We start from the raw sequence: 13,294 nt of genomic DNA on the forward strand, positions 1-13,294 counted from the left end.
AGAGCACCTAACCCATTAGCATTATGGAGAAACAAACCCAAACGAAGTCTATACTGGCTCGGTCGTCGCCCAGGATAAAAAGGATGGATGCTGCTGATTCTGGACATCCATTGACAAGTGGGCTACGGAATCATCAAACCCCAAATGAACAGTCACAGAAGCGGCAGAAATATACAATGCCAGAAAACCGCACTATTATTATTATTATTATTATTATTATTATTATTATTATTATATTACTTAAAAACATCAGTTGAGCATTAAGAAACATTGGTTGGACAAAACAGGGAATGCAAACACACTATATATAAAAGCTATATTTGTGTACCATGATTAATGCATCAATCTCTGCAATGTTAGAAATTTCGGGAATGAAGGAATAATTGACTGCGGGATAGAATTTTTAATTGAAGAGAAGTTTCTTCATTCTCCTTGCCCATCGTTAAGTTTTCTTTTGCTCCAAGAAATACAAAGTAACATATATAGCTGTATCTTACCCTTGTATCATGCCTATCAAGTCAAAAACCAGGAGCCCTTTTAATACTACATATTCATACCACTTTGGGCAATGCTGCGTTTGGTGGTCCCTATGTAGACTTGGACCACCAAACGCAGAGCCCAAACATAAATCAAGGAACATGAAAGGCACTGCAAACTGATTCATCCAGAGAAGTCAGCCATAGCAGAGCACTGATGAAGCAACCTGGACGCAGCAGATTATTTGAGAACACAGAAATGCTGGACAACTCTAACAACTATCATATCAGACTACACAGAGAAGCCATTGAAATCCACATGCATGTAGACAGTTTCAACAGAAAGGTGGAAACCATGAAAATGAATAAAATCTGGCAGCCAGTATTTAAAATCTCTAAAATCGGAGCAGTAAATAAGGAACAACACTCTGAAAACAGAGGAATTCCAGACATGAATCAATCAGGGGCAGCTAACACCTCTGAACAAAAGATTCCCCCACACAGGAAGCAGCCAGAACATGAATCTGGCAAGGACATTAATGCTTATCAAGGTGATTAATTAAATCATTCAAACTGGCCTCCAACAGACAAGAGTTCCTTCTCCCACCCTGGACCTTCCAGATTTATAAACCTTCCTTAGTTTTTTCCAATATACCTCACAACCTCTGAGGATGCCTGCCATAGATGTGGGCAAAACATCAGGAGAGAATGCTTCTGGAACATGGCCATACAGCCCAGAAAACACACAAGAACCCTGTGATTCCAGCCATGAAAGCCTTTGACAACTCATACCACTTTGATGCCATTTTAACTACTGTAGTTACATCCTGTCGAATTCTAGGATATGTAGTTTGGTGAAGTGCTACAGCTCTGCCAAATTCCAAATACTGATCCCTAAACTATAAACCCCAGGATTTCATGGCATGTTCATGTATAATCAAAATGATGTGAATGTCACTTGCCTGTCACTGTCTCCTCTGATAGTGTATGGAATGAAGACAATTGCATGGAACAAGCCATGCCCCCACCAGTCTCTTCCTTCCCATTGTAGTCAATGATGCAGTTATGGCAACAATGTGATTGGCTTGTTTCATATATTTTGATATAGTAAGGAACGTTTTTGGCATTCGAATAAATGAATCTGCTGCCTCAGACAACAGAGTTTAGATATCAAGAATAGGCATTGTGTGTTTAATTTGTTATCATGTTGCTAATGCTGGAAATGGAATGGGGCGTTTGAGATATGTTTTGTCTTTTATGCCAAAAAAAATGTGGTTGGCTGTAGATATACTACACCTTAACTTCAAACATTTGCTGTTCCACCAGCACTCCAGTCTGTACATTTGTATGTTTTATGTATCCCTTGCCTTTTCTCTGATGGGTTCATGGGGGTATATATAAGTATAAGTATCCTCCTTCCCACTCTGCCGTAACAACAATCCTATATATTAGCTTTTAGGACTGAGAGATGATGACTGATCATCAGCTAAGAATCACAGCTAAGAAAATGCATATGAAAAGTATATTGCAGGATTTTGCTTTCTTCTCCCTACATTTCTTGGCTACTTCTCAGCAATCATTCTGTCCAGGTTTTCTAGAGGAAATTCTCCAATATTAAAGGGACCCTATCATTTTTGCCCTCCAACCAACTCTACTGTGCTTTCAGTCCAACAGTTCCTGGTCTAATAGCCCCTATTTGCTTTGTGAGCTGAATCCCAACTTTCCGGTGCCATATTTTGTTTTTCCTTCCTGATTGACCATCTGGTTTCAGTTGCTACCTTGACACTGGCTGGCGTCCAAATTGTGTCTCAGAGAAACAACTTTGCTCCTACACTGTATAAATATCTGCCAGGGATGGTTAAGTCTAGAGTCTGCCTGTATGTCAGCACAGCAAGATTACCCTTGAGGAACATGAACCGCCCCTGCCAATCCTTCCAGTTCTTTTTAAATCACAGAGAGATGCTGAGTAACTGTCACTTGACTTTTCAGTTCCATTTTCTCATAGCAGGCATGTGAATTCATACCCTACACCTTTTCACAACTGGTAAGATCACATCACTCTTTCAAATGCTGAGTGCCCTGCTGTGCTTTAACACCTTTCCTCGAGGGCTGCTGCTATGTCATTTAAGACAAGTGAGTTCAGAAGACCGGTCTGGATCTACTAGTATATCTCTCAACAATTTACAACAGATTGTCAAAGACTCTTGACTCCTAACTCTAACAAGAGCCAAATGACTTGTCGTTCTTACTTGTTATGTGACTTCAAGTTGACTCCTGACAACTAAGAAGACTATCAAAGGGCTTTGTAAGATTCATGAAATGACAATTTGCCATTGCTTTCTTCTAAAGCTAAAAGTTTGTCTTCTTGGCTTTCCATGGCCAAAAATGCATTCAAACTCTGATCTCCTAGAGTCCAATATTCAAACTACCAGTAGATATTTGTATGATCATTTTGCTATATTCTATGTGCCCAATCTGTTTTAGACATGGAGCTTTTTTCCAGAAAAATATAAGCATTTTTTTTCCTAAAATACTCATCCAGTGCAAAAGATATTTCAGAGCATATTTTTTTAGCATGGCTGCATATTCAAGTCCTTTGGGAGGCTGTTGACCTTAGTCACCTCCAAGTTGCTAATTCCACCAAACTTCAGCTCCATGCTATGGATTATTTTCCATACTGGTGTGCTTTCAGGTGGAAGCATCCCAGTGCTATGACCCAAAAGGCTTAAGGCAGCCATGCCATCTCCCCCTACCTGCCCCTAACAGATTTTCTGCAAGGAAAGAAAAGACAATACAATATAATAAGAAAAAAATAGGTAGGTCTGATGTTCAAAATGTCCCATCCCCCTGTATATCCTATTTTACATCACTAATGCAGCATGATTGCATAATAAATAACTATGTGGAAGTACTATAAGGGCCATAGTCATGTTTTCAAATAAAATAAATAAGCTATTTTCACCTACCCAGACTTTCAACAGTGTTCTCTTCAGTATTATATGATGCCGGCTGTGACCTTTTAAAAATTGGGAAGAAAAACATGAAAATGCAAAAAAAAAAAAAGACATTTGCAGTAGTTTAGTAAAATAGTAAGTCAGTAATGTAGCCCTTATATTAGAACTGAGAACTATGTGGTCCTTTGTATGCATGTCATTTAAGTACTGTTTCCTTCATCAACAATGATGGGAGTCCAGCAGCATCTGGAAGCGCACAGGTTCCCCAGCCCTGAGATATAGGTTATATTTCCAGCAAGCTGTAAAACTGAGTCATTGAATCAATGCATGGATGGCAAATCAGCATTTATGCAAATCCCATAGATTCAATGGGCCTGCTGCAGTAGCCTTAAGCCCTTGAAATATTGCTCAAGAAAAACTATAACATTAATTTATTCTATTGATCATTAACCTTTCAATTTAAAAGAATACAATTACTAAAATAGCCTAGAGTAGCCAAATCTTCCTCCAAATTAACTTTAAAATATAACATGAAACTTCAATATTTACTCAACCAATTAACATGGTTGATATTTTACAATTAAAATAAAAATGTTGTAAAATTGTGCAAAAAAGTAAATGCATTAGCTATATCAAATTAACTTTGTATTAATTATTTCTAAGCTCTGTACCAGAAACAGTATGTATGTAGCCTAATTCCAGCTTCTACAAGCAAAAGCAAGTGATGGCTAATATTGCTTGAAGTATCTGATTGGACTCTGTGGGAAACAGAAGGCCAAGTATGATAGTTCAGTGGTCTGATCCAGCAAGATTTTTTATGTTCAGAGTTTTCTTAGAAAATTACAACTGTGCAATAAATATAGATCATGTTCTTTTGAAATACTGTATTTACAATTGTCTGTTGCCTCATGAGCTAACAAAGGCATACAATGGGTAAACTGTCTCCTTCTAGTGTCGTCAAGATATACTGGATTCACAAGTCTAATGATCTCCCAATCAGATATAGTTCAGCACATTTGGAAGATAGTAGATGATGGAAGGCTAGGGGTGAAAATTACCATATATTGCCCCCCAGATGTTGCTGGACTGATACTTCTAGCATTCCTCATCATTGGCTAGAGCTGATTAACATTATAGTCCAATAAATCAGGAGTCGCAATTCACACACCCAAAATAGAGCAAGAAGCAGGAGAAGAAGTTTACTTAAGCAATGGGAAATCCTCAGTAGGAAAAGGAGCAGGTTCAAACTGTGATGAGCTTGGAAGAGGTTCCTGAAACTTCTGAGAACGTTCTTCATGAACTCTTGCTGATGTGGGGATGGGTGGGATCAAAGCAGCACCTAAAGATCTTCTCAGATTCTCATTATGACCATGTAAGACCTAGAAAAAGCATGGTAGAAAGAATTAATTCTGAATATTTATTGTTATATTTATATTTCACCCTTTTCCAGGGAACTCATGACAATCTTATGAGGTACGTTAGTGGAGAGAGTGTATGACCAGTCCAAAGTCAGATAGGGCATTGGAACAGATGTCCCTTGAGGTACCTTTGATTGCATGACTCTGTAGTTCTTGGCTCTGGATTCCAATATGCATGTATGGAATTAGGTATGTAAATAAGTAAACTAGAACACAGGAGGACACAAGGCCCAGCTGACCACAGTAAAGAAAGGGGATTCGGATTATATTGCAATAACTTTCCAGACAAGGGAAGACAGAACACAGAAAGAGAGAATACAGAGTATACAGATTCTCAGCTGTAGTATTTAGCTCCATAACAGATATTGTTAGAATAAGCTGTTTACCTAGGAACTGACCAGAATCCTATAGATCTTTTGTGCAACTTATTCAATCCAGTAGAACTGTACTACCTCTGGCTTTCAAAATGTTTCATTTTGTTAAAAAAATTCTACAGCCCATCTACACTGCTATATAACTGAGTTTGAGCTCCATTATATGATCAGTGAAGACTCATATTATGCAGATTGAACTATAATGAACTGAATTATGAGTCTACATTACCATAAAATCCAGTTCAATCTGTATTTTAATGGCAGTGTAGATGGGACCTAAGTAATCAAGAGAAAGACTTTGCTGGTAGATGTGTAACATGACACAATTTTCCCCTCTAAGCCCATATTAGACTTCTATTATGACACAGGGTTCAGCATATGATTTCAACTTGTGAAGAATTCATTTAAACCTAGCAAGAAGCTTTTGGTTCACTAGATGTTTGTAACTTAAACTCCAGAATGAGAATAAGAATTGTAGTCCAAAGCAACTGAAGGATCAACATGTCCTGCCTGCAACATCAAGTTTGCCCAGAATAAAAAAGTAAGATTCAGAGTAATTCACTTTGTCCTGTTAGTGCAACATTGTGTCCTCAGGCATTGCTATCACCTCCCTATGCCATGTTAGTACACAAATGGATGTGTGACATCGCCAGTCAAAACATTCAGGGAATCACAAAGTCCTGAATCCTAGAAACAGAGTTGCTGCAGAATACAAGATGCTCTCCTACATTCAGAAACTTTCTTTTGGAGTACAGAGGCCCTGTATCCGAAAGACACCAGATTCTGTCTGATCTTAGAAGCTGAACAGAGTCAGTTCTGGTTAGTACTTGGGCAAGAGACTGCCAGCAAAGACCCTGGCTATAGGTAGTATATTAGAAGAAGGAACTGGCAAAACCATCTGAGTATTCCTTGCTGAGAAAACCCTATGGAATTCATAGAGTTGTCATAAATTGACAAGAGCATTGAAGGCAGAAACACACCCACAAGAAGGAGAATGAGCCAAAACAGTAGAGTGGAAACAGAGATAAATAGGGGAGGGAAAAGAGAATGAGACTAACCTTTCATCTCCCCTCACCTTAAAAAAAACCCAGATAAGCTACTCAAATACTAAGAGGCAGAAATAATACAGTTCCTATCTTTCAACCTAGTTAAAATAAATGCTGTTGATAAAAATACAACATGTGAGTTTCAACAGGCTGAAGTGAGGATGAAAACTTAAAAACTAGCATTTCCACAGATGTGCCTAATTTCTTCATTTTGTTCACACTAAGTGCAGTGCAAGAGCTCCCTCTACCTCTTTCCTCCTTTGTCACTAGAATTTCAACGCTCTCTTCTTTCCTTTTTTAATGTTCCTGGAATAAATTTAGTTCACACTCTCCAGGATATATCTATTATCCTTGCCAGACAGCCTTGAGCTCTGGCCAATTTTGCAACTCCTTCGACCTTCCATCAAAATCTGCTTCTGAGAAGTCTATTAATTTTTTGCATTAGTGCTCCTCCTGCTGGCCCTCATCAGCTTCTCAGCCTAGATGATAAGGTGTGATGATCACCATCCAGTCCCCTCCAAATGTCACTTAATAATGTGTCATCTCCACGTTACAAGTTATTAACTCTGGAGGAGCTTCATATCTCATTGACTGTGCTATGTACATGGGTCATGCTGTAAAAAATGCACCCGTGATCTTGTTAAGAGACAATTCTTGCATAGGGAAGAGATTTCGAAAGCAACATTTCTCACATGATCAGCAGGTCAGTAAAATTGGTCTGGCATACTATGATGCAGAATTTGTTGTCTACACAGGCTGATGTTACTCCACCTTTCAGTTACACTGTTCAGTAAGTTCCTATTAAGCAAGCAGCACCAGGTAGGAATAAAAGCAGGGATTTATTTATTTGCCTTGAATCAAATATAGCACAGAACACAAGTAACTGAGTCTGCTTTTCTCCCCAAATACAATGAAAAAGTTGACAAATCAGCTGATCATATTTCATAGCACAGATTCAGGCAATGGTTATATTTCATAGCACATATTCAGGCAATGACCAATCTCGATAAAATAGTGAAGAGTAGAGACATCACAATGACAAAAAAGGTCCACATAGTTAAAGCAACGGTATTCCCCGTAGTAACCTATGGATGTGAGAGTTGGACCATAAGGAAGGCTGAGCAAAGGAAGATAGACGCTTTTGAACTGTGATGTTGGAAGAAAATTCTGAGAGTCCCTTGGACCACAACAAGATCCAACCAGTCCATACTCCAAGAAATAAAGCCTGACTGATCACTGGAGGGAAGGATATTAGAGGCAGTTTTTTGACCACATAATGAGAAGAAAGGAAAGCTTGGAGAAGATAATGATGTTGGGGAAAATGGAAGGAAAAAGGAAAAGGGGCAGCCCAAGGGCAAGGTGGATGGATGGTATCCTTGAAGTGACTGATTTGACCTTGGGGAAACTGGGTGTGGTGAAGGCCAAAAGGGAGCTCTGGTGTGGGCTGGTCCATGAGGTCATGAAGAGTCGGAATACAAAAACAAAAACATTCAGGCATACAAAAGTTAATGCCTCTGACAAGGAAGTTCCATTTTACAAAGTCTTTTTATGCCTGCCCAGCCTTCCCTTCTTCCTCGTTTTCTGTCTAGCTAGAGCAGGCATGAGCAAACTTTAGCCTTCCGGGTGTTTTGGATTTCAGTCTGAAATACCTGGAGGGCCAAAGTTTGCCCATGCCCAAGCTAGAGGTTCTTAGTGGCATCAGTACTAGGAGAATGGTGAAGAAAGATAGCGAAGTACAGGCTATAGGCCTCAGGTTGTAGCAGTGTGTGTGCAGTAAACAATGCAATACGTACAGATTAAACTGGGAAAGAATAGCATTTTGCCCTGGATGATCTTACTGTAGCATGATAAATTGCAGTGGTCTCCAGAATCCCTTACTGAGCATGAATGAATAGCAAAACAGAGAGAAAAAGGAAAGCAGATAAGCCTGACTTGCCAGCTACCCCAGGGTATTTTTATATTTGGTCACTAGAATGAAAATCATAAGAAAAAAAAATCCTTGGATGCATTTTGAAAGATATTTCCAAGGGCTATCTAAAAGGTACAAAATATTTTAATTATATATGGAAAGTTTTTTTAACTTCATTTCACATATGTATCTTCTTAATTTTGGATCAAAATATGTAGATCTTTCTTTCTTTTTCGTGATGTATGGAATCCATCCTTCTGCTGTCCACCAGATTCAGTGAGGTTTACTATTGCGTACATGCACATGAAGCTGTAGCCAAAGTAATGCAGAAAATATTACAGATATTTGAGCCTCTAACCTAGTAGTTCTCAACCTATGTGTCCCCAGGTGTTTGGCCTACAACTCCCAGAAATTCCAGCCAGTTTACCAGCTGTTGGGATGTCTGGGCGTTGAAGGCCAAACCATCTGGGGACCCATAGGTTGAGAACCACTGCCAAACCAAACATTGCAAACCAAACTGTGCACATGCATGCATGTATCAGCAGACTAAATCAAATGCAAGTTGATATAACTGGGCTTCATAGTAATCTTGTGGCACAAAAACATCGGTTTTGGTCACAGAAACATGAACATAAGAGCAAATCCTTCCGGAATGAACCTGTACATTTTTTTAGACACAAATAGCACTCTGTGTGAGAATCTCTAATTGACTTCACCTGTTGGGTGGCTGCTTCGGCCTTTGGTGAATGATTGTCTCCAGTTTCTAAGCACTCTGTGGCATTCTTCAACCCTTTCTGCTTTGTTTCCTGGTCTCTGCTGGTCTCTGGGGAAGTGGGAATGCTCTGAATTGGAGGCATAGGCTTAGAAGTGATCAAGAGTCTTTGAGAGGCAGATCTGGAAACGGCTGGTTTCAGGGCAGGTCCTTTGGGACCAGCAGGGTCAAGGAAGCCTGCAATACAAGACATAGTGAATTTCACACTGGAGATCCTTGCAACTTAATTCTAAACATGTTCCAGCCACACAAGAAAAAAAGGATGCATAGTCATTTGTGATTTAGTTTTATTTGCAACCTTAAGCCTAGGAAAAACATACTTAGAAAAGGCAACTACTTTCTCCCACTCCAGCAAATTGCAAACTCCACACTCTTCCTGCAATTATCTTTACCGTCAGCCATGTTAATGATCCAAATCCAACTGTAATTGCAGTCTGCTAGAACTGAGTCCAAAGTGCAGAAGTAGAGCACACACCTTATCTCTGAAATAAGGCACAAACGGGCATACTCCTATTATTTATTTTTATATACATTTATTTATTAAAATATTGACAGTACATCCTTCGTATCTCTTGGGTTGGGTTCCAGGCCCCCTTTCAAGCCATCGGTATACCAAGATCAGTGGATGATGAAGTCCCATTTTATGCAATGCTAGCTTGGGTACCCGGTGTTGCCTGGATTATTTGAAAAAGTCAATTTTAATTGTACAAAATGCATAAGGTTGTGGGTGAACGACAACTCACATCATGCCAGGTTAACCCCCATCAGTATTTCTTGTTATGTTGAGTAAGTTTGCTCTAGATGCATTATTGGGGGTTCAGTGTGCTCTATGGCTGTAGAGTAAACTACAATTCCCACCATGTTGAGTCAGTCCCCTCATAGGGGTTCTGTGTGCTAAGTTTGGTCCAGGTCCATCATCGATGGAGGTCATAGTTTCCCTAGTTGTGGGTGAACTAAAACTCCCACAAAGGAAGGTCAGTTCCCTCTCACCCCAATCCCTCCAGTAATCAAATTTCAGCATATATTAGGTATGTGTGCCAAGTTTGGTCCATATCCATCAGTGTTTGGGTTCATAGTGCTCTCTGGATGCAGATGAACTACAACTCCCCCAAATCAAGGTGAATTTCCTCCAAAGACCCCCAGTATTTTTGTTGGTCATGGGGGTTCTGTGCACCAAATTAGTTCTAGGCCCATCGTTGGTGGAGTTCAGTACTCTTAGATTGCAGGTAAACTATACATCCCAGTACCGACAACTCCTAGAAATGATGATGAATTATCCCCAAATCTCTCTCTCTAATACATTCAGTTGCTTATCAATTCCTCTGTTTGCTGTGTGCCATAGAAAATAATAGGAAAGAGTTATGGGAGGGAGCAGTGGGCGGGGTCATGCAAATTCCACACCAATAGAGAGAGTAAGAAACACTGGGATGAATGTAGTGGAGGAAACACATTTCATCCTAGAAATTGTCCCTGTATGAAAGCCTTCACTTGGGTGGTGGGCAGTATGGTGTTTATGGAGGACATTGGTGGGGGTCTTTGTGGAGGACATTGGTGGGGCTCTTGTACATGTTTATGGCACTCTCTATAAACTGCAATGTCATAAATTCAGTATGATAAGTGTAAAGAAACACAAGCTTCAAGCTGGAATCACAAGAAAGAACATTTTCAAAATATCTTTGAAAACAAACCTGAAAAGACATTGCCTCATAGTAAGTCATCATAGGTAAATAGTTTCCAAAACTAAAGCAGAAAGCCATTGAAGACTGCTTGACCTATTATATTTTTAAAGTGCATCTCAAAACATCACAAGCAGACTCTTCTTGGGACTTCATAGAAATGTAAATAAGATTACGCTATCTTAGGGGTTTTTTCTTATTTCGTGCAATGTTTTTTGCCAAGCAGCTTAATGCTTGCTACATGACAGACAGGCGCTGATTTACCCTTGATCCAACTGGCCACCACATGGGCACAAGGAGGCCCCTGGGAGACCTTCCAGATGCCAGCACCCAGATGGCCATTTTTGCACTTCCATACTTCTACAGTTTCCATTCTGCCAGCTTCAAACAGGACTTTGGGAAGTAAGTGTGTTCTTTAAAATACATTTTATGATACAGAAGATAAATATTTGAATCCATGGGCTTCATACAGGATTATACAAAGCAGGATGTGTTATTTTACTGTAGATGAAAAACTGGAATTGAATCTCAAAGTGCTCAATATATGACTGCTTGTTTATAAAGTACAATGTATTATGGCCTTTCTCCTCATCCTCACACTCTGTGTGTATGTGTGTGTGTGTGTGTGGAATCATAACGTTGGAAGAGACCTTGTGGGCTATCCAGTCCAACCCCCTGCCAAGAAGCAGGAAAATCACACACAGAGCACCCCGACAGATGGCCATCCAGCCTCTGCTTAAAAGCCTCTAAAGAAGGAGCCTCCACCACACTGAGAGTTCCACTGCCAAAAAGCTCTCATAGTGAGGAAGTTCTTCCTGATGTTTAGGTGGAATCTCCTTTCCTGTAGTTTGAAGCCATTGTTCCACGTCCTAGTCTCCAGGGCAGAAGAAAACAAGCTTTCTCCCTCCTCCCTATGACTTCCCCTCACAAATTAATACATGATCCCCATCATGTCTCTTCTCAGCCTTTTCTTCTTCAGGCTAAATATGCCCAGCTCTTTATGTCACTCCTCATAGGGCTTGTTCTCCAGACCCTTGATCATTTTAGTTGCCCTCCTCTGGACACCTTCTAGCTTGCCAACATCTCCCTTCAATTGCAGTGCCCAGAATTGGACACAGTGTGATTCCAGGTGTGGTCTGACCAAAGCAGAATAGAAGAGTAGCATGACTTCCCTGGATCTAGATACTATACTCCTATTTATGCCGGCCAAATTCCCATTGGCTTTTTTAGCTGCCACATAACATTGTTGGTTCATGTTTAACTTGTTATCCATGAGGACTCCTAGATCTTTTTCACACGTACTGCTGTCGAGCCAGGCGTCCCTCATTCTGTATCTTTGCATTTCATTTTTTCTGCCTAAGTGGAGTATCTTGAATTTGTCCCTGTTGAACATTGGCCCATCTCTCTAATCTCTCAAGATCGTTTTGAATTCTGCTCCTGACTTCTGGAGTATTAGCTATCCATCTGCAAACTTGATGATCATGCCTTCTAATCCTTCATTTAAGTCATTAATAAAGATGTTAAACAGAACCGGGTCCAGGATGGAACCCTGCTTATGGCACTCCACTCATCACTTCTTTCCAGGATGAAGAGGAAGTATTGGTGAGCAATTGGGTTCGTTCACTTAACCAATTACAGATCCACCTAACTGTAGTTTTGTCTAGCCCATATTTGATTAGTTTGTTTGCCAGAAGGTCAAGCATTCCCTGCATCTACCCTGCTCGTAACTTTATCGAAAAAAGAGATCAGATTAGTCTGGCCTGATTTGTTTTTGATAAATCCATCTTGATTATTAGCGATGATTGCATTTGTTTCTATGTGTTTGCAGACCACTTCCTTAACAATCTTTTCCAAAATCGTGCCTGATATCGACGTGAAGCTGACCGGACGGTAATTGTTTGGGTCGTCCGTTTTTCTCTTCTTGAAGATAGGGACCACACTTGCCTTCCTCCAATCTGCTGGGACTTCTCCCGTTCTCCAAGAACTCTCAAAGGTGATTGCCTGTCAGGACCCAGGCTGCAGAGCACCAATAACCATACGCAGAGGCCAGAATCTATCTAATATCTTTATTAAAGAAATATATAAAGTCAATAAAAACAAGTGTGGAATATAGTTCAGAAGTAGACCTTTCAGGAAAGGTCAAATATAGTCCAGAAAAACAATGTCCAATATATGATATTAAAGTCCAAAGTTATAATCCACTTCACCGAAACACACACTATTTGGCAAGCAATAGTGTGGGGAACTGTCCATAGTCTTTGAGGCTTAAGGTAAATCCGAATCAAAGGGAAACAAGGCTGGAATCCGAGAAGCAGGGTCCGTGGTTTAAAACACAAGGCAAGGCAAAACTTGAGACTTGGCAAGGTCCAACTTGAAACAAGGCAATCGTGGAACAAGAACTGAGTCCATAGAAATCCGTGGAACAAGGCAGGGCTGGGAACTTGATTCAGGAGCTGGGAACTGGAGTACGAAGTCTACACACGATCTCACTCCTCGAGCTGACGAATTGACTCCGCAAGGAATCCTTTGTGGCCAACATCTATATAGGATCTTGTTTTCCCGCCAAAGCACACTTCCTCTGGGGAACAAGAACCGAAACCTATACTGTCCAGATGCAGGACTCCTTAAACTTTCCCAAGGGAAACAGACTTAATCATCTAATTGTCTGG

General features: G+C 40.2%; 1 protein-coding gene across 4 annotated transcripts in view; it reads right to left on the reverse strand.

The window, feature by feature from the left end:
* togaram2 (TOG array regulator of axonemal microtubules 2) overlaps positions 1–13,294 on the reverse strand; it is a 137,286-nt gene that overhangs the window by 54,979 nt on the left and 69,013 nt on the right. For all 4 annotated transcript variants that reach the window (XM_062973213.1, XM_003216079.4, XM_062973198.1 and 1 more), the window contains 3 exons: positions 8,894–9,126; positions 4,634–4,809; positions 3,443–3,492 (listed from right to left, as the gene is read on the reverse strand). In XM_062973213.1, coding sequence (XP_062829283.1) covers positions 3,443–3,492; positions 4,634–4,809; positions 8,894–9,126 — 459 coding nt within the window. The remainder of the gene's footprint in view (positions 1–3,442; positions 3,493–4,633; positions 4,810–8,893; positions 9,127–13,294) is intronic.

Source organism: Anolis carolinensis, chromosome 1, assembly GCF_035594765.1.
Source record: "Anolis carolinensis isolate JA03-04 chromosome 1, rAnoCar3.1.pri, whole genome shotgun sequence".
NCBI lineage: Eukaryota > Metazoa > Chordata > Lepidosauria > Squamata > Dactyloidae > Anolis > Anolis carolinensis.